The sequence below is a fragment of the Poecilia mexicana genome, unplaced genomic scaffold (genome assembly GCF_051168715.1).
Source record: "Poecilia mexicana isolate PSO_F unplaced genomic scaffold, ASM5116871v1 scaffold_20, whole genome shotgun sequence".
NCBI classification, from domain to species: Eukaryota; Metazoa; Chordata; class Actinopteri; order Cyprinodontiformes; family Poeciliidae; genus Poecilia; species Poecilia mexicana.
Genome location: NW_028263389.1, coordinates 20,933,990 through 20,956,582, shown reverse-complemented (window position 1 = coordinate 20,956,582; position 22,593 = coordinate 20,933,990). Strand labels below are relative to the sequence as shown.

The following is a 22,593-nucleotide window of genomic DNA, read 5'->3' as shown; positions in this document are numbered from 1 at the left end:
ATCACTGAAACATTGAGTTCAGCACTAAAGCTATGAGTCAGTTCTTTTTCTTTTTCTTCAAAGCTGCCAGACTTTCTTGTAATCTTTTGAAGTAATCTTAATTATCAGCTCTTCAAGCTTCTTGCAGTTTCTCTTTAGACTTTGGTGACTTTCTTACTCGTTTTCCAGTCCAGGACTTCTGGGTCAGAAAACCTCCCTGTTTTCTATTTTCTTATCTGGAAATTGACTGTTTTACATCAATGTTGCTTAAATTGGAGTTGGTGGAACCTGCAGAAACTCACACAAGGGTTTCTTCTTCCTAAACATTTTTATATATATTAAATATTTTCTTGCTCTTGTTGTTACAACTTTCCTCTACAACAAAGTATTAGGGCCACACTAAAAATACATTTTTTAATTAATAAATATGAGAATAAAGTCATATTACAAGAATAAAGTCGTATTAAGATTTATTCTGGTAATATTATGACTTTATTCTCGTATTATTTCAACTTTACTCTGAAAAGCAACAAAAATCGACATTGACTTTATATTAAATGTAATATAAGTTTTATATAAATATTTAATACATATATTATATTTATATTTAATATATAAAATATTTAACAAAGATATTAAATACTTTTTCTTTTTCTTCCCCTTTGACGAAGTTTTAGGGCCACAAATAAGAAAAAATGAAACTGTAAGGATAAAGCCATAATATTACAACTTTATCCAGGTAATATTATGTCTATGTTCTAATATCAATATTTTTGCAATATTATGACCTTTTTCTTGTGATATTACACATTTTCTCTTCTCATAATATTATGATTTCATTCTTTTTTTGGAATTCCCAAATACTCTATTTTATGCTGTCATATTTAATGTATGGATTCAATCAGAGTAATTAAAAAATGTAATAATTTAAGGTCAAAAAATGAAAATATAATCTTTGCTGGATAGTTAGTGTCTAACCTGTCATGAACATGACTGCATCTGTTAGACGGAAATTATTTAAAATGCTTCCTTCCCTCTTTCAAACATGGTGGTGGTTCAACATTTACAGCCAGAACTGCTGATCCAGTCCACTTCAGCAGAAAATACATATATATGTGTATTTTCTGCACATTTTAAAGCATAATCAAGTTATTATGTTACCTTCAGTTATAAAAAAAACATATATATCAAGTATTGCTTAAAAGATACTTCTTGATAAACTGTTTTGAAATTGGATCTCTGTCTCTTTAAAAACTCCTGCTCTTTCTGAAGCTCCGCCTTCAGGAAGTCATCCTAACATGGCTCCTCCATTCATCCAGCATTTCACTGATAAATAGCTGCTATAATGAGCTTAGCAGTTCCACCAGGTGTTTGCTAATTGCTGCTGGCTAGTCTGAAGGAGCTGAAAGGGGGAGGAGCTTTGCCTTGAAGGCGGAGCTAAGTCCACCCAGGTATTGTTTGAGAAATGAAAAGATTTGAAAGAATCAAAGCAACACTCCAGGTTTGCTTTTGGTGAAGGAATAGAATAAAAAACCAGTAAATTTTACATGATACCGCCCCTTTAAAACAAAGTCTGTTTGCCCGGAAGAGAAACAAAGTCTTGGTATTAATTTTCCACATTCTGTACCTCCAACGTGCACCAACACCAGATGAATTAACTGCTTCATAAGCAGGTAAAAACTTTTCTTTTTCCCTCTGCTCCTGGAAGGAAAAGAAAAATGTTTTTATCCAACAAAAACAGCTTCTATCACAAAAATCTAATTTGTAACCGTGTCGCTAACACTTCCACATCAGTGAGCGCCGAGGATTACAGTCTAATAGGAGCTCATTGTGGCACACAGACTGCCGCTCTTTATGCAGCTACAAGCAGGTCAGTTAGCCTCCGTTCCTCAGGATATCTCCGGGCGCGTTTCAGCCTCTTCCTCCTCTCCTACCCGTCTTTGATTGTTAGTGTCTGACGAGACATGCTTGGCCTGCGCCCTGGCCCTCTGAATTATTTATCAGCCCCTTGTCCAGTTAAATGGCTACAGCAGATCCAGCCAGCTGCCTCGTGCGCGTTGCCCTTGGAGGGTCCGCGCGCCTCTGCTGTCCAGCCAAAAGAACATTTTGCACACGCGAACAGCCCCAAATGTAGGGAGGGAGTCGGTGCCGAACAGAGGGGACCTACAAGATCGGCAGATGATGTAAAAAAAATAAATCCAAGTGCAATCCTCTGAAAAAAGCTTTTCTTTCTCCACATGAAATTCATTCCTGTTCAGGTAAGATTTTGAATTAGTCATAATTATTAAAGATGAATGTCCTCAGTAGCAAACTTTGTTCTATATTTTCACCTAAAAAAGACACACAAACCTATTTTTAACAAGACTTTTCTAAAAATGTCCCGATTTATTCAATACACTGCACAAACACAAAATATTACCAACTATTTTTGCTTCATTTCTAATGTAAATGAGTTGAAGTAATACAAAACTAACAACTTATAAGCAGGATATAGAAGCTAAAATCTTGAACATTGAAGAGGAACAGCAAAATGAACATTTTTGCAAAACCATAACCTGCCTATTTTCTTTTTTATACTCTGCAAAAACACAAAATCTTACCAAGTTCTTTTGTTTAAAGTGCAAATATCTTTGTACACTTTAAATAAGACCAAACTGTGTTACAAGTAATTATTCGGCAAGTTTTAAGATTTTGTTTAAAGTCAAGATTTTGAAAAGTATTAGTTTGACTAGCAGATTTTACAGATTAAAAAAGACACAATTTTTTTTAGTCTAAATTTGAGCACTAAAGTTTGGATATTTAACTCTTTAACCAGATTAATATAAAAATTAATCAAGTTTATTTGTATAGAACATTTCAGCAGCAAAGTGCTTTTCATAATAAACAGAAAATGTATAAACTTATAAAGAAAACACCATACAAAACAACTGAACAATATATTTTGATAAGTTCCATCACCCCAAGTCATAAAAATCAAATATGTTGGTCAATGTTGCTCTAACTAGGAACTCAGTGTTTCGGCTGTTTTGAAGTTTTCTGGAAGTTTCTTTCAGATTTGTGGTGCATATAAGCTGAATGCTACTTCTCCACTGGTTCTGGTTCTGGTTTTGTTTCTGGTTCTGGTGCAGAGCAGAACCAGAAGACCTGAGAGGTTCTGGAAGGTTGATGCAACACCAGCAGATCTGTATGTTGGTGCTAAAAATGTCCCAATTTACTCCGTACACTACAAAAACACAAACTCTAACCAAGTATTTTTGTTTTTGGGTCAATAATTCCTTGATATTTTTTAGTACTATTTCCAGTGGCTGATTCTTCAGATTAAAAGACACATTGCCTTTTTGAGCCCTAAAATTGAGACATTTTACTCTTTAACAAGATTAATCTAAAATGTACCAGTTTACTCCAAACTCTGCAAACACACAAAGTCTTACAGAGTATCTTTGTTTACTTTTTAGCTCAAATATGTTAGTTCAGCAAGCAGCAAGTAATATTAATGCAGTAATAGTTCCACTGGCAGGTTATTTAACTTAAAAACAGCAATAATGTCTTATAAGTGGAAAGAAAATACCAGTGTAACCAATACTTCTAATATATATATATATATATATATATATATATATATATTAAGAGATTTTTACTAATAACAAGCTCAAGTTTGTGAGTTAATTTGGTCTCATTTCAAGTGTGTTGAAATATTTGCACTAAAAGCTAGACCAAAAACACTTAGTAAGATTTAGTTTTTTTGCAGTGTGCAGCTCAAACTTTGTGCCTTCAAAGTAATTATTTTCAATTACTCCAAGTGTTTATTCCAGGTTTTCTCCCTTCTCCTAACAAATGGAGCTCATGTGGGGTTTGAAAACAACAAAAACAAAAAACAAAAACCGGGACGCCACCTGCTTACCTCTCTTAGCGCTGATTGGAAATGACTGAAAGAAATGGCCTGTTTTAATTCAAATGAAATCAAATGACACGCGGCGTTACGGAGAGGCTGGAGCGTAATGAAAATGGAACCTGCTCACTGCAGAACCCAGCTGTGGAACCGCTCAAGCGTCCTCGGCCGTCTCTTGGACCCAAACCGGGCCTGGAAGGCAGAGGCTGCTAATCTGTGTTGGAGACTTTAATTTGATTTTCCTGGAGAACGCAGCCGAGGTTTCCTTCTTTTGTGTGCTTTTTGGAATATTGATACTTTTCAAAAAGATTTCCTTTATGTATTTACTGCGTTTACAGTTAGTCTGACTAAAAACAGACAGTTTTACATCATTAAATGTGAATATGCTACAAAAACACAAGATTTAAGTGTTTTTGATCTAGTTTCTAGCTCATTTTTCAGACACCAAAAAACATGAACTTATTGCCAGGAAAATCGCAGTAGGCCTGTTTTTAGAAGCAGTTGAAACCCAAGTGGATGCATGAACCTGTAAAAAATGTCAATTTTTGATAGTTGATCTCCTTTAAAATGAGTTATTGAAACAATTTAGGCTTTTGCTGTCTGGTGTAAATCACTTCCTGTGAAGCAAAGGTTTTGGGTTCCTGGAAAAGAGCAGAGATGAGCATTACAAATGGATTCCTCTCCGTCCGCAGTGTCCACCTGTACTACCTGTTCCCCAGCCTGGAGGAGGGCGGCCTGGCCACCTACAGGACGGCCATCGTTCAGAACCAGCACTTAGCCATGCTGGCCAAGGTGAGCGTCTCTCTGCAGGTGGAAACTGGAACTGTCTCTCATCCTGGTGTTATGACTCAGCTGCTTTCTGAGTGCGCACAAGGGGAAAGAGTAATTTTGTCTTCCTGCCATCCGTACCCGCGCATTTATTTATTTTTACCCCCTCAGGTTTGTAATTGGAGTTAAAAGGTTGTTGTTTTGGAGAGTAGTGCGACCGGGGTCCCTGCAGACCCCCGGAGGTCTTCCTGAATCACTTTTCAGCTCCTGTTATCGCTCTTCTTCCACCCTCCCCCTCCTCCTCTCTCGCTGGCAGCCCAGCCACACTCACTGGCACGGTTTGTAAAGAAACACAACAATAATCGTCCCGTGATGTGGAGAAACCAATTAAAAACTTCAATCTTTCATGTCGCTCCCCGCTGAATACAAAGATGCAGCCGCCCGAATCTGCATTAGCGCCGTGTAGCAGTTTGGCTTGTTTCAATTTGCCGCTCGCGCTAAAGTGAGTGTGATACAGCGTCGGGCGCTGCCAAGTTGTTTACCAGGGCTCCTCTGAAGCCGTCTGCTCAAGAACACTCGCAATTATCTCCCAGAAAGTATCTTCAGCGAGCACCGCCACAATCCGCCACTTCACTCGCAGGGCTTAAAAGTCAGAGCGGGTTCCCTCTGAGTTGGAGTATTTGTGAATTGTGATTTAATTTGTGTGTGTGCAATCATGAGGAGTATGGGAGGTTTTGGGGGGGGGCTGGTACCACCAACAGTTATCAGCCGTAATTAAAAAGCACCCCGGCTGCTTTTTGTCTCTGCAGCGCCGCCAGGAAAGTCAAGTTGGGCTACTTTTCTCTTGGCTGGGAGATGACTTGCAGAAAGTTTGACTGACCTCCGTCGCTCAGCAACACAAACTCATTTAGATTACATGTGATCTGTGTAGATCCGGAGCCGCTTTGCTGCTTTTCTTCTGGATTTCAGTTTCTGTGCATCAGCGTGGAAACAAATAATCAACTTACGATTGTCAGTTAACGGTTTATTACATTAAAATTTGTTCCAATCATCCAATTTGACCTTCTTTGAATGTTGTAGTTTGGCCGCCATCAAGCAGAGGGCGCTACTGGTCATTGAGCCAGTTGATACAGAAACAAAGATGGCGGGGGCATACCAGAACAGGAAAGAGAAACGATCCAAACAGAGTCCAGTTTTGGGATCCAAAATGTATGTTTTTAGTTCCAGGTTCTTCAGTTTAACGTTGGAGCATCAGCGTCTCAACCAAATGGTACCGATGATGGATGAGACGACAGAAATGGAGTGGAAAACAGAAAAAATTTAACATAATGGAAAAAACGTGCTGTACTGTTTGATAAGTAGGATCCGTTAGAATGTATGTAACTGAATTCTGACATTTGTTGTTAATTGTCACAGTATTTAGATGGAATTAAATATTTTATTCTTTTCATCTTTTTTTTCAGCAGAATACGAGGTTTCTGTTTTATTAAATATGTAATTTTTGTAATGTGAGAAAACCACAATTTTAAATTTTTATGCATAGCTGCTTTTTCCAAACTGTTAAGTGAAAAAATGTTTTTATTTCAGTTTCAGTATGACTGGAAAACCCATCACTAATTTTTTTTTACTGAAAAACGAGATTTTTTGAAATTGTCGTGTTTCCATGAAGCTATTTTTTTTGTAATTCATTAAAATGTCTTAAATTCATGTATCTAAAATTAATTTAAATTTAATCAATTTTCTCTTTCTGAATGTGTAGAAAGGCTCTGTCTTTGTAACTAAGTTAGACGGGGCAGCATAATCTTATTCTCTTACAACATGGCGTCGGTAGATGGTCTACTGGCGTTGTGTAAAAGTAACTGACCGGTACAAGAAGCTTTCAGAGTAAATGAAGGTCACAACTGTTTCACATTCTGTCGTTTTCCAGAGTCTGTAAGTGACCCATTTTATTCCTGCTTCATGCCACAGCTGGACAGCACATGAGCACATCCGTCAGTGCCATGAAGTCAAACCTTTTCCAACCAGAGCAATCAACTTTTTCATTTCCCTCGAGTTTTTTTCCCCTCTAATGCTCTTTTCCTTCATGAAAATCTGCAATGTTGTTGTTTTTTTCCCCCTCCTTCGTCCTGCAAGCAGCTACTGCTGAGGTGTCGGTGGGCAGCCTGCTGATATGAATGCGTCTCTTTTCCAGAAGCTGGAGTTGGATCGCTTCATGCTCTACGCCCACGGACCTGACCTATGCCGGGAGTCGGACCTTCGACATGCAATGGCCAACTGCTTTGAAGCGCTCATCGGTGAGACTCTCCTGAGATAAAAACAGAAGAAATGATTGATGATAAAGAAGTAGGGACAGATTTTGAATAAACTAAACGTTCATCTTCACTCCCAGGATTTAGGACAAAGTCTGTTTTCAGACCTGAAAATCCGGTAGACTCTGTTCGATTGGAGGTCAAAATTGGAACATTTGTTACATTTTCAGCTGCTGTGGTTCACTTTCACTCTGCACCTGTTGCCCTCCTCGCCTGTGGGGGCGCTGCACCAAGAACCACCGAAGGAAACAACATGAAAACCTCTGAAGACGCTGAACGCAACTTTCTTCTTTACAAAATGGAAACAAAAATAAAGTAACCTCAAATTTTAGTGGTTGTATGATTTTGTTTTTGGTAAAAGACGATGAGTCGTTTCTCCTGCTAGCATTAGCCTTGCATGTTTTTCTGTTGTATTTACCCAGAATGCCCTGCGCTGTAGTCCACTTCCTGCTTTTGGAGCGGCCTCCAGTCTGCTTGTTGTTCACCAGAGTTTAATTACACATTCACACCTCCACAAACTGGACTTTCCAGACAAACTGACTGGAGACCACTCCAAAAGCAGGAAGTAGACTACAGAGCAGGGCATTCTGGGTAAATATAACCAAACCAAACACTTTAGCATTAGGACGAGAAGTGACTTGTGCTTTTTTTTTTTTTTTTTACCAAAGACAAAGCAGAAATCCTAAAATTGCTCAAATCTGACTTCATTTTTGTATATATTAAGTGAAGATGCGCTCAGTATCTTATTCCATGGTTTTCATATTGTTTCCGTCAGTGGTTCTTGGTGCAGCGCCCCTGCAGGAGAGGAGGGGAACAGGTTTCTTACTTAGTTTGATTTGTTTGACTCAGTGCAGTGTGAAAGAGAACCACAGCAGCTAAAAATGTAACAAATGTTGCAATTTAGTCCCAAATCGAACAGAGTCTACCGGACAATCAGGTGTGAGAATGTTAAAGCTAAAGATGTAGGAATCCTTCTGCAGGTTCTGTGTACGCTTCAGTTATCTTTCTGTTAATCCTTGAAAACGTTTACCTAGCTGACCTCTGAAAGGTCCCCAAATCTCTGCTCTCCTGTCCCACACACGGCGCCGCCACCCCGCCTCAGTCCTTGCTAAGCCTCGCTTCTGGGGAGCTTCTCCAGTCTTATCGCCATCTCGAAGCAGTTCAGCCGTCTCTCTCGGATGAAAGATGCAGAAAGTGGGTGGCTTTAAAGAGATCATCTCCGCGCCTCCCCTCTGCGCTGGGAAAAAAACAGCAGGCGGGGAATGTGCTGACTGGCACCGCGGCCCCCCCGTCGGCCCTGGGGCCACACCGTTCCCTTCGCGGGTTCATTATTGGCTCAATCAAAGTGAAGAATAAACAGGGTTCCTGTTCTGAAGGGGAGAACCTCCCTGTGGTGACGGCTTTGGGTTACTAACTCTGAAATATCTCCGGCTTCCTTCCTGGTGTGAACGCAGAGGGGCCGACTCCAGACGTCGCCTCTCCCCTCTCGCCGGCCCCCTTCTTCTCACCTTTGTTTTAGCTCAAACGCCTCCTTTCCATGCCTACACCTCCCTCTGATCTAGACTTTTAGGGCGTAATTGATGAGTCACTCCATCATCATGAAGCTGTTCTCCAACAGAGACGTCAAGCTGCAGCCCTGCGGAAACACAAACTCTTACTGAGTATTTTTATCTAGTTTCTAGTGCAAATATCCTAGTACTCTTGAAATAAGACAAAACTAACTCAGAAGTAATATTTCAGTAAGATAAAGGAGCTTGTTTTAAGTAATAACAGTTAAAGGGGGCTTTCTATTCAAAATTCACATTTTGCTTGTTTTTGTTGTTCCATTTGGGTCTCTACTGCTTCTAAAAACAACCAACAAGCCATTTTTATGGTGTCTGGAAAATGAGCCTTTTCAAAAGCCTCCCAATTGTTAAATAACATTCGACAGGCACTGTGCTGTTACCTAGCAACCCAATACTTGATTTTATTGCTGTACAATGGCTGCTGGAAGAGACAAGTGTTTTGTTGTTGACTTGCCATCCAGAAACCTCTTGCTGCATTTTTGTTGTTTGAGCAGGAGGCGCCACTTCTGCTTTTCCAAGATAAACAGCTGTATATTTACACATCTGTTTGGAGGCACTTTTATATGCGAGGGTAACCGTTGAGTGGCCAGCAGCAGTATACGTGGATTTAAAGTGACATGATGCCCTAAAACAGCTCATTCTGACTAAAATCACATTTTCTAAGAATGATTTTCTGCAAAAAATATAAGGACCATGTTTTGTATAGGCCATAGACCCATCATAAGAAAAGGTAATAGGTCACCTTTAATATTTTAACATGGGGAAAAATGTCTTAAAAGTGGAATAATTTGAAAGTTGAACTAAAACATTTTTAAAATAACATTATTAAGGAATTATTTAGTTAAAAAAAGCTTCTATATCTTAAAGTAAAGTTACTTCTCTGTTAGTTTTGCCTTGTTTCAAATGTACCAAGATATTTGCAGCAGAAACTAGACCAAAATATTTGGTAAGATTTAGTGTTTTTGCCATGAGTAAAAAGCAGCTGCGCTCACAGATGTGTTGTCATTTTTGTCGTGCAGAGAATTGACGGGATGCGACAGCCGTAATATTCCCAGATAGCTCCGACGGCCTGGCAAACGTGTTCTCTGACCTTTGTTTTATTTGTTTCCGCGCCGCGGTGACTGTTGAACCCGGGCTGTGTTGGAAATGACAGATAATCTCCTGTTTTGCATGGACGAGGCTTCCTCTCCCTCTCCCACCCCGAGGCAGGGCCGTTCTCCTGCTCGAGACGGAGCGAATGAAGAGGGAGAGAAAGGAGTGGAGGAATCTGCAATGCAAATAGCTGCCCTGCAACCCTGAATAATTCAAAGTGTTGAATGGAAATCTTGCTTTTCTGATCCCCTGTCATTAACTTCTGCCGGAGTGGGCCATTCTCATTCGGGCTCTTTTGGCCTCCACTCCTCCGTTTTCCCTTCCTCTACCTCCTTCAGAGCCACTTTCTCGCCTCTCTGGTCCTCCTCGCTGATGACATGGCCGCCGCATCCTTAAAAAGTCTTAAATTCATGTATCTTAAATTAAGGCCTTTAAATGCCTTTATATACATTAAAAAAGGTAAGTTGGCCTCAAATTTTGTAGAGGCAGAGCTATTTAATCTCAGATATGCTATTTAGTTTTTTTTCTCTGGACTTTTCTGTCAGGCAAACATTTGAGGCAGCTCATGCTGCTGGTAACTAGCTGCTAATGTACCATTGATAGCTAGCAAAGGTATATTGGCAGCCATTTTAGTAGGTACCATTGGTTCTGGCTAGCTAAAAAACAAGCTATTATTTTTAATGTTTATAAAAGTAAGACCTTAAAATGTTGGTCTTAAATCACAAGTCTGCCATGCAGCAAGGGCGTATTAGCATTTATGTTAGCATTAACCACTGGTTCTGGTTCCTGTAGGAGAAATGGAGGGAGAAGATAACTAGGTAACTAACTAAAAAACAATGTAGCTAGATGAAAAAGGCTATCTAGCTAGCATGCTTAAATCCCAGTTTATCTCCACTTTATCTAGTCTATTGACCACTTTTGTTGCCAACCTGTGATGCTACATTCATTCTGTCCTAAAAGCTTGACACTACATGGATAAAGGTTGTTTCTTATTTTCATTTCTGACATTAAATTTAATTCATAATGGTCTTAAAAAGTCTTAAATTTGAATTGGTGAAACCTGTAGAAACCCTGCGTGAGCGATTCTGTTTGTAAAAACTTGTGGGAAGAAGAAGAGGAGGAGGAGGAGAAGCTGAGAAAGGCCTGCTCTGCTATTTTATTTAATTTTATTTTTTGGCCCTAATTTCCTGGTACAGTTGATGTGTGGATTACGTGCCGCCAGCAGCCGTGGGGGATACAGATGGTGAACCTTTGTGAGGCCCCTCTCTAAGCTCTTCCCTATTAAAAGAACACAGAGGAGGGATTATCTCTCACTTGCTGAATATCAGATTCATACACAATGCGCTCGGTGGATCCTCTCAAGCTCTGCTGCTGCCTTTGTTAATTGCTACAGTCTTTCTTTTCTCCTTTGTTTCTGCGTCTCATCCCTACCTCCAGGTCTGATTTTTCACAAGTAGAGATATAAAAATTAAAGGGTTCCTCCTACGCAGGCTGGGAAAGTCCGATGGTTCGCTGTTTTCAGGTGTGGAGAAGTTTGGAAACCGAACAGAGCCTGGAAAACATTACTGTCTCCTTCTGTCTTTCCTTCCTTTCCTTGTTTCCTGTCTGTCAATCCTTACTCTTTCTCTTTCCTTTGCTGTCTTCTTCCTTTTCCAATCTTCTTTTTGTCCATTCAACAGTTTGTCCTTTTATTTTTTGTCTTCTGTCCTTTCCTTCCTTTCTTGTTTCTGTTCTTCTATTTGTCCTTTTTTCATCCTCGTCTGTGACTTTCCTCCTTCCTTCACTGTTTCTTTTCTTGTTTACTTGCTTCCTTCCTGTTTTCCCACCTCGACTCATTGTGTCCTTCCTTCAGTCCCGGTCCATCCTTCCTTATTTCCTGCCTCCTTTTTTGTCTTTACTTGTCATTCCCTTCTTCCTTTCCTTGTTGCTTCCTTGTTTCCTACCTTCTTTTTGTTCTCTCTCTCTTTTATACGTTGCTTCATTGTGTCCTTCCTTCTTATTTCAACCCATCCTTCTTCTGATGCCCTTCCTTCATTTTTCTGTCTGTCCTTCTTTTCTTTCCTTTCTTACTTTTCCTACCCATTATTTATTCCTTTATCCATTCATTCATTCCTTTTCTCTCCATCCTTCCTCCCTTCTTCCTGCACTCATTCTTCCTTTATTTCTTTTTTTTTCTCGCCTTCATTCAGTCCTCCCAGGTCTTCCCCTTCTTTTTGTCCTCTCCTTCCGTCCTTCCTTGCATCCTTCCTTCCTAAACCTTAGTCGTCATGGTAACATCTGCCATTCGTTGGGTCTTTAAATCTAAAAACTGAGCTCTGAACTTCGAATTTTTACCTGAAAACCCTGAAATTAAAACATTTACATGTTTCCGTTCTTGTTTATTCTTCATGTTTTCATCCAGGTTGTGTTGGTTTCTGTTTCAGTTTGCTGAGCCGAGCAGCTTAATATGTGATTTGATGGATTAGAGCCGGAGCGTTTCTGAATAATTCATCTCGGGTTATTAATGCGACCGTCGGTTTTTATTGGTCGCAGGAAAAACCACAGACGTCGATTCTGAACGCGACGTCGCCGTCCGACTGCTGCTAACATGAGAAAGTAACATTTCCAACTCATTTTAAACATTGTTTATTGTCATTGTTGCACATTAAACTAAGTGTGCATAAGCAAAAGGGCATAAAGCATTTCCAAAAGATACAGTTTAGATATGTTTTATTTTCTTTTTGATGCCAACAGATGTGCGAACCATCAATTTATGTCTTTTTTTCCCCACAAAAAATGTAGTTATGCTTTAATTGCAGACATAGTGTAATACTAGCACACAAGCTAACCGTTACCACAGTATGTTAAATCAGAAAATGATTATAGTGCCTAAATATGGGTAAATATTGCTCTCTACACCCACACAAACACACGACAAAAAGAAAAAGTGAGGTGCCAGGGGATAAATGTCAATATATCAGATTCATCAAGTTCAACTCAGAAAAGAAAAATAAATATTAATAAGAATTATTTCTGAGAGTTTTTAACAGAGGGTTCTTTCAAAGTACAGCTGCTGTTTTCTGGCTGATCGCCAATTACAGATTTAAAAAATAAAATAAAAAATCAATAATAGGTAATCGGTAATAGCTGCCTGTAGCAGCCTCGACGGCTGATTATCGTTTCTATTTTCTTTTTTATCCAAATCACTGTGAAAACCAAAAACATACAAACTAAATATATTATCAAAACAGACAAACATGTAAAAACAATCTGCACAGTTTGGAAATTCTTTTTAAATAATATACAATCCTAAATAATTTGCTATCTGTTTCACTGCCAATCCAGGTTTTGGCCGATTCCAGTTGTTTTGACTGAAATGATGCTCAAAATATGAGCAAGTTGCTGAATCGGCAGCAGTCGGGGGTAACTACTGGTAACTGTAATTGTGCAGACATGACTTAGTGGGTCCGTCTGTGGTTGATTTCTAGACCTGACCGAGGTAGAAAAAAATCGGCTTCATGTGTAAAAATTGACCGATCGCCGATCTCCCAAATTAAAGAAATCGGCACCGATACATCAGTTAGCTGATAATTTGGTGCACCTCTATTTCATAGTAACATTTTCATAGTTTAATGAAATACTGTGGTTCTGGAAGCCAATGGACGTATGATGGAGGTTGAGGAGATTTCCTTTTCTTGTCACTCTCCGTGTCAAAAAAATCAAGAATGCTAAGGAGGATTTTGGAGGACAGGATGCGACTCCAGACAAAGCAGTCTGACTCGTTCTTATCTCAGGTTTGAGGTTTTGGACCTGACCCCACTGCAGGATGAGCTCTGTAATTGCCATGCGAGCTGCTTGGTGCGTTCATGTGTATTCAGGGCGTGGGCTCCAGCTTCACAGGCTGATGGGCCGGACTGAGCGGCGGCCCAGATCTGCGTTTAATGATTGCAGCGGGCCGCACGTTTGATTGGATCGCTTTGGGCTGCACTTTTTTGCACAGGCAGCCGTCTTGTCAGGAGTTTTCTGGCTCTGCACCTCATCTGGGTTTCTCCGCTGATTGACACCAAAAGGTGTTGCTTTTAGATTTCTAATACCTTCTGAAACCTCTGGAGGACGTTTCAGTTTCTCCTCCTGCTTACCTCCACTTTGTGCTTTCAGTCAGAAAAAGTTTTTAAAATCAAATCAGAAACATTTTTGACAAATTTGCTTCGTCATCAGAACACGAGGAGAACTTGCGCGCCCGTTTCCCTCCAGCCTTCAACGCTCACACACGTCACTTTGCTTTGAGTTGCGAGGGATTCTTGAAGGGAACTTCAGTTCTCCGGCGCAGGAGGGAGAGTTTATTCCTCCCACAGCCGCTCTCCAGTGGAAACATCTGCTGCAGACCGCAGATCTCTGGTGGCCCTCGTGGTCGGCCTCGCTCAGACGGCCACATTGCTTCTGATGCACATCTGCAAGACTTTTGGTGGCTTTCTGTGTTTGTGGACTTAACGAGAGCTGAAGATTTATCGGCATTGATTTATTTTAGGGCAGGAAATTGCTGTTTTTGGCTAATAGCTGAACTCCCTCCTGCAATTTTCAAGCTGCAGCTTCTTTTAATTTTACTCTTTAGCAGGTTCTGAAGTGGCTTAAAGTTAAAGTTGAGGCTACTGAAGCAAAGAAAAAGCAAGAAAAGCACAAAATTTCTGTGTGGAAAAACAAACTACTTCCATAGGATTGGAGAGGAAATATAGCGGCTAATAAAAGGCTCTTAAAAACTGATTATACCTCAGTAAAAACAGAAGTTTTAATGGTTTGCAGCTGAGGTTACACTCAGGTTTATTTGTTTAGCACATTTCAGCAGTTCAGATTGTTTTACACCATAAAAATATAAAAACATAAAGTTACCAATTACAAAGCAGCAATAAACATTACATTTCATATAAAAAGCACATCAAATATGTTAGTCTTCTAGATATAAAGGAACTCAGTGTTTCGGCTGTTTAGACGTTTTCTGGAAGTTTGTTCCAGATTTGTGGTGCATATAAGCTGAAGCTGCTTCTCCATGTTTGGTTCTGGTTCTGGAGATGCAGAGCAGAACCAGAAGGCCTGAGAGGTCAGTGATTAATAAACTAACAAAAGTATTTTAAAGTATATTCTGAGTAGAAGGACTTTAGAACGGGGTGATGTGCTCCTCCTTCCTGGTTTTAGTCAGAACGCCAGCAGCAGCATTCTGGATCTGATTGATTATTTTAGGCAGCCCTATGAGGATACTGTGGCAGTAATCAATTCAACTAAAGATAAACTCATGGATGAGTTTCTCTAGATCTCGCTGAGACATTAATCCTCTAATCCTGGAGATGTTCTTCAGGTGATAGAAGGCCGACTTTGTATCCATCTTTATGTGGCTCTGAAGGTTCAAGTCAAAAACTAAATCATACCAAGTATTTTTTGTCGAGTTTCTTGTGGAAATATCTTAGGAAACTTTAAATAAGATAAAACTACCTGATAAATAACTTCATCAAGATGTATCAGCTTGTTTTAAGTCAATCATTTCTTGAAATATTCTGCCAATGAAAGTAGTACTTTTTTAAAATAAACAAGCTGCTATTTCTGGCTGAAAAGTTACTAGTAAGGTCGTTTTGTATTATTTGACGTTTTCTACAATTTTTACACTAGAAACTTGACTAGTAAGATTTAGATTTTTTGCAGTGCATACCCAGATTTCAGACCTGATCTCTATTTTCTATCTGTAATAACTGAAGCTGTTTTCTGACTCCAATAAGATGTTGAACCACGGGGTGCACTTTCTTTTTTAAACTGTTTATTTTGGCTTTTTTTAAAGATAATAACTAAAGTCACCCTGGAATCTGTTGCGTTTCCGTACATGGAGTTCAGGTTGAAACCGTTTCCGAAGCCGATAAAGACCAAATCATGGTGGATTCGTCTTGATTTATTAAACTGCATGAGCATAAAAATGTTTCTTTTTATTTTCATAAACGGCATTAAACTGACTCGCGGATGCGAGGAAGGAAGTTGTCGCCTTTAATCGAATTTCACCAACATTCCTGCTGTAGCTGTGAGTAATTTACCGTTTTGCTTCAAAGAAAGCAGACAAACACAAACATGCTGCCAGAGTGTTAGTGTTTGTCTTTGTTGGAGGTAGTTTGTTTGTGTTTCTTTATGGTCATGGTGATGCAGGCTGCATCTTCAGCTCCCTCTCTGTGTGTGTGTGCGTAAATGGCCTGTTAGCCATCTGAAAGCAGTCCCCCTTCCCTCCTCCTCAGATGATGAATCCCTCATATGTTTTTGATGTCGGCCATGAAGGCAGTTTGCGCGTTTAGGCCCCCGCGACCGTGCCGCACCCCATTTCCACTCGCCTCATTTATGCTCATAATAAAAACCAGCGCGCGATTGTATACCCAATTTGCCAGGTGGTTATTGCTTTCTAAATTGAATGAGCCGCCCTAAGTGTGATGGTTTAGAAGTTGTGTGCAGCTTTAAGGCAGCGTGATGGTTCCACAGATTTCTGCAGGAACACAAGAGGAGCCGAATTACAGAAACAGGCATCAGGATGTGCCAGAGAGGCTGCGGCGTTATTCCCATCTGGAGAGACATTTCACATTCCTTCCTTCATCCCCGTTTTTCTCTTTGTATGCACACTGTGTTCCTTTTCACCTTGCAATTCAAGTTGGATTCAGAGAACATCTGCGCAGATCATTCATGTCCAAGTGTGTAGGCGCGCCACAAAGAGCAGAACCCTCCGAGTGGGCTTGGATGTTTTATTTCACACAGATTCATGCCTGGACATGCAGTGTAGGCTCAGTTTGTGCCTCTTAATTCAAGCATCAGGTTTGTGTGACCTCAACCACTTCCATCTCATTGTGGCCGATGCAAACGCCTCCTCCTGCTGGTGGGAGGGAGGCGGGTCCGCACAGGAACCCCGAGGTCATCCTGCCGCCAAAAAGCAATAAAAATGCACTCCTGCTTTTAATAAAGCAATTATAACTCATTGCTGAGTTCAATTAATTTTCTGCTTTCCATTTAGGAAAGAGCTGAGGAATGTTGAACAGCAGAAATGAAGCGTTTGGGTGGAAATTTGCTCCATTGGTTTTGTTTCATTGTGTGACAAATCAGCATAATTTAGTGAATGATTGGTTTTATACATTTACAAATCTAAAAAAGTGGGAAAAAAATGCATATTTATACACCCAGAGTCCCCTTTTACTCTGATACCCCTAACATAAATCCAAAACATACGCCTAAAGAAATAAATTGAACAAAATAAAATATTTTTATAAATATTATCCAAATATATTCAGTCAAGTTCCACAAGTGTAGCATCCCAAATCTAAATGTTATTTTACTATGAAGACTGCTTCTAGGACTTTCTGTATTTCTTTCTTAAATATAGCAGATTTATTTGAGATAGTTTCTCACTAAAATGCCTATAAAAGAAATTATACCACATATCTTGTATACTTCGGCTGCAAAGTGACAAAAAGTAAAATCAAAGTGTTGGTGTTTGGGGTGCAAACAATTAATCGACTTACGGTTAATGTTTCATCACATTAAAATTAGTTTCAATCGGTTAAGTAACAGCGTCCGCTTCTCTGCAGTGTTGTAGTTCGGCCGCCATCCAGCAGGGGGCGCCAATGGTCGTCCTTAAGCGGAGCTGTTGATACAGGATTTAAAGATGGCGGCGGAGCGGTAAAGAGAAACGGTCCAAACAGAGTCCGGTGCGCGATGAAAGATGGACCTTAAGCGGTTCTGTTTTGAAATATAAACACTCGAAAAGCTCCTGAAGTTATCACTTAATGGCGCTGATTCAGCCGAGACACGAAGGCGAGGATATGATGATAGAAAGGTGGAGGGAAAACGAAGAAAAACTGTAAGATAGCAATAAATACGGTTTATTTTGAGAGACGTGAGTTAATAAACTTCTTGGAGAAAAGTTTAAATATTAAATTAAGAGCAACCACGGATGGTACTTCTGTATAAACATCCTTCTGTTTGACAAATTGTATTCTTTTCATCTTTTACTGTTTATTCAGCAAGCTAAGAGGCTCCTGTTTTGTTATTTCTGACTTTAATACATTTAATACAACGGACACAAAATAATAAGATTTAATGTCTTTTTTTAATATAGCGTTTTATGGAAAATGTTGTCCTTTGTTATGAAAAGTCTGTTGTAAACTCAGGTTTTTAAGAAAATGGCTGTTTAGTAACTATTAATAATTGCATTAATAGTAATTGTATCAATATTTGCGTTTTACATCACTGTGTAATAAATGTTGGTGCTGTTTGTATTTTAGGGGCTGTGTATTTAGAGGGAGGCTTGGAGGAGGCCCGGCAGCTTTTCGGACGACTGCTTTTCAACACTGAGGTGAGTGCAGAAAAATCCTTAAAGGTTAATTTTGTTGCTCTCTGATAGAATAAAGTTTGTCTTAAAAAAAGTCAGCACACACCCAATTCCTTCATATCTTTATTTTTTGAGAAAGCTGCCGTTGAAGACTTTACCTCCTCCTAATAATTGGCCAAACCTTCGCACTGCAGGTTCTGGCAAACCTTGAAAGATCTGGACAAAACCTGAGCATTGTTTGGAAAAAAAACAAACACAATTCTGGAACAGAGATAATAGTTTTGTTGGACACCTGCTGTTGTTTGCATGTGTGTAAAATCAGCTAGCATGAATAAATGATGAAGGAATCGGTGTTTGCGTCTGTCCCGGCCAGAAACGCTATGAATCAATTAGCGGCGTACGGCGCGAACTGGCGGTTCAGGTTGTTTGTGAGCCGCCCACCAACAAGAACCGGCACAACCCGACCAGAACCAGCAGAAAACAAAAGAAGGAATCTGCAAGCAACACCTTTTTATTCATATTGGTATCAGTGATGCTTATCCCTGTAGAGTGGATTACTTTCATCAGAATTCAGATCAATATTTCAGCATTAGATTTAGCACTGGAGCTGATTTATTTTTTTTGTGTGTTTTCCCTGAAGTTGTGAACACATTTGGCCTTGTTTGTCTCTGCTCTTGGCCAAATTTACTGCAAATCTCTTCTGAGTTTGCAGCCAATGTGTTGGAGTGCTGAAACGCCCTTGCTTCTGTTTTTACTGTCATCGCGCGGCCATGGGAGTCGGCAAGAAAAACGATTTAGTTGAGGGCTGTTTGTATGAAGAGGGATTCACTCGAACAGATTTTATTTTTTTATTGCAGAGCTGCACAACAGATGTGGATGGGGAGGTAAAAAAAGAAAAAAACCTGAAATTTCTTTATATTACAGCAAAAACATCACAGAAATATACAAACATAAAAATATCTTATGAAAAACTGTATTAATGAACGCCTCGTTGATGGTGGGAGGCATTGTTGTCATAGTTGAGGGAGGATGCTTCCAGATGGACCAGAAAAACCCACAAAAGCAAACAGAACGGTTATAAATCAGGTCGTTTTATGTGTTTTATGTAATTTATGAAGATCAAAACTTTTCTTTTTGGCTTTGCTAAACCCAAAAAAACAAAAATATTAATGATTTTTGCACAGAAGTCTTGCTGAATCCAGATTAGTTTCTTTAAAGCAAACAGCTTGACAATCACTAACCACAAAGCGTTGTGGGCGATGATGGAGTTTCATCTATTCATAAACCTAACCACACCCACTGAACAGTTTCCTACATACAACTAGAAACAAAAGTTGTTTCACTGGGATATGATGGGACTGAAGATGACACATTTGACACATAATTGTGAAGCAGAAGGAAAATATTGCTATTTTTCCCTGGTTTTTGAAAATAAAATTGAAAAATGTGCTGTGCCTTCCTAAGACTCTTGTTACTCAGTGTCCAGCTAACTTCTACGAAAGTTTTGCATCCTTCAAATTTTTTTAGATTCATATATTTAAAACTAAGGTCTGAAAATGTCTTAAATTTATTTCAAAAATGTAAGTTGGCCTTAAATATGTAGATCAGAGATTTTAAATTTTGTTGAGGCAGGACTATTAGTCTTGTATATTCCATGTAGTTTATTTTTCTTTGTGACTTATGAACACCAAAGTTTGAGTCATGCACAGACTTGAGGCAGTTGAGGTTACTGCTAACTAGTTGCTAACAAACCCTTGCTAGCTAGTTTTCAGCATCAATCATTGGTAGGTAAATTATTGCCAGTTGGCTGGACAACATTCGTATTTGCCATTGACTCACTTCTTTTTCAAACAAAGCATTCTAGGCAAGAAAGCTTGACACTTCTTGTATTAAATTTTATTCATAATGGTCTTAAAAAGTCTTAAAAAGGAGTTGGTGAAACATGGAGAAAGCCTGTACTCACTCAGGCTAATGCAAGCTAATGGCTAATCGAGGTCAAGCTAATTGCAACTGAGGGTGAAGCTAGTTTCTAATCAGGCTAACAGCTACTCAGAATCATGCTAACTCTTATGCTAACTAACTCAGAGACAAGCCACTTCTAAGAAAGCTAACAGCTACTCTGTCAGGCTTAATGGCCAATGGTGAGAGGAAGTTGTTTTGTCCTCACGCCCTTTAGGTCTTCAGGTTGAGCAAAAGTTCCCAAGGTGCATAAAGATGCAACCGTGAGCCAATCTCTTTCCTTCCTTCTGCCTCTTTAAGAGGGAATTCTGTCATTCTGCACCAAAATCCAAATTTTTGAAAAACTAATTTTATATTGGTTAGTAATGGCATTTTCCACACCCATAGAGAGTATTAAAAATAAAAATCCTACCTGTGCCTTGCAGGAAATGAACTGAAATTGCATTCAACAAATGACTCACTTGTTTGCAACAAATTGAGAAGAAGTTGAGATTGTTTTCAACTCTAGTTTGAGATCCTCAGACATTCAGATGGAGGATTGAAATAGTGTGGCTTGTCAGCCCCCTGCTGAATCCTCCTGATGGCTGTTCTGTCACACAAAGCCGAGAGGAGGCAGATGGACAAAAGACCAGAAAGCCAAACACCAGCCGTGTGGCGGGGTGCGATGGCTACGGGGGTGGGGAACAGAGACGGACAGCCAGGCTCTGAGATCCACACAAGCCGCTTGGATCCTGCTGCACTTCCACTCCAACTCTGCAGAAAGGCTCTTTACACAGCACATTACTGAAACTAATGAGATGAGGTGCGAAACTGAAGCACTTTACATTTTTCTCTATCAAACTGTGGAGATTTTTTGCTGCTCTGGCGATTTTTCCTTTACATCTTTACATCTTTTCCTCCTGTGGAACAGTCTGTTGTGACTTTACCTTAAGAGATGCTTCACATCGCCAGCTGGAAGAACTTGTTCTGGTGCAAATCATTAACATAGAGAGAAATAAGGAGATTATTTTAAACAAGACTGACACAATCTGAAAAATTAAAGTTGAATAAAAATGTATAGGATGAGTCCATTGGTCCCTCCAATCAATAAATCAAGTTTATTTTCTAGAATATTTCAGCAACACTGCGGCTCAAAGTTTGTTTTTACATCGTGAAAACAAGCAAAAGCAACATCATACAAACAACAGTTGTAAAAACCAATAAACAAACATTACATTTAGTCAAGAATCATCAATACACCTGAAGTATGTTGGTCAATCTTCATTTATTATGGTTCAAAAGTAAATCTAAGCCGGTGGATTTTTCAGTGTTTCAGCAGTTCTGTTGTTTTCTGGAAGTTTGTTCCAGATTTGTGGTGCATAGAAGCTGAATGCTGATTCTCCATGTTTGGTTCTGGTTCTGGTTCTGGGTGCAGAACCAGAATCATCCATTTTACACAGCAAATTAAAAGTGAAATGTATGTGAAAAAGGAACAATAAATTAATGCCTCATCAAACAAAAGCTTCAGCATTTTAACCGAAACGACTAATCGCAATAATTGTGATAAATTAAATATCAAAATAACCGTCTAATTTAGTAATCGATTAGTTGCTAACTGGAGTTTACAGACTTAAAAAAATACTGTATAAAAATATATACATTCTGCATTTAAGATGAGCAAAGAACAAAAATAGAAAATATGTTGCATACAGAAAATGGTGGCTTTTACTTTCCAATAATTATAATTGGTTAAACAAATCAATAATCAACAGATTAATCCTACGCTGTATTGATATTAAGTTGATTAGAAAAGGCTGAGATTTTCACATGCTGGAAAAAAGTATTTCTTTAGCTGCAGATCCATCATTTGCTACAAAAGTTTAGTAAAGAAATGTTACTGCATTCTGGGCAAATCAATGTTATTTTTAAAATTATCCGTTTAATTGCATCTTTTAATGTATTTCTAAAAGGCTTAATCTTTTTTTATTCAGTAATCTTAAAATTTACAGTTTTGATATGTCAAACTATTATGTTGTTTTTTAATACAAAACATAGATATTTTTGTGTCCTACCTCATTATCTTGGCACAAAAATGTGCACACATTTGATCTAAACACTCAATTACACCAAACATCCATGTTTAATTCTCACCTGGCTCCACTGTTCTTGTTTCCCTGCTTCCTCTAATCAGTTTGGCATTCATAGCGGGAGCCAAACCGTCTATTTCCGTCCCCACAGTTTTCCCTCCCAGCACATCACCTTTCCCAGGCTCCGGTTCCCAAAACAACAGGCCTTTCTGTCGCCTCAGATGGAATCCAGCCTCATTGCACACGGAAGCCTGGAGGAGACAATACATGCTAATTTGCTAATGACATTACTGTGGAGGTTATTAAAGCGTCGACGGAGAGGCAGGAGGCGTCGTCTTCAGGGGGAAGCTGCTCGATTGCTCCCAACCTGGACTCGACGGCGATATTGCGTCGGAGACGTTAATGCCACCGTTCCGACCTGAGGGAAGTGCCTCTTTTAGGGGCAATCACAATAATGGTCTCTCTGGTCGCCCATGGGCTAATCTGTTGGATTTCATTAACACTGCCGTGCAGACACATGCACCTCCAAACACCAAACTGCACAAAGGTTGCTGTGACAACTATGGCGGTCACCATGGTGCTGGGATAATGACTTTTTTGGAAATACGGCATTGTGACGGGCTTTTTTTTTCACAGGTGGGCACAT

General features: G+C 39.4%; 1 protein-coding gene across 1 annotated transcript in view; it reads left to right on the top strand.

The window, feature by feature from the left end:
* The window catches only part of drosha (drosha ribonuclease III), a 122,324-nt gene that overhangs the window by 52,842 nt on the left and 46,889 nt on the right, over window positions 1-22,593 (top strand). Inside the window, exons 21-23 of the mRNA XM_015000111.2 lie at window positions 4,561-4,660; window positions 6,828-6,930; window positions 17,876-17,946. Of these exons, the coding sequence (XP_014855597.2) occupies window positions 4,561-4,660; window positions 6,828-6,930; window positions 17,876-17,946 (274 nt within the window). The remainder of the gene's footprint in view (window positions 1-4,560; window positions 4,661-6,827; window positions 6,931-17,875; window positions 17,947-22,593) is intronic.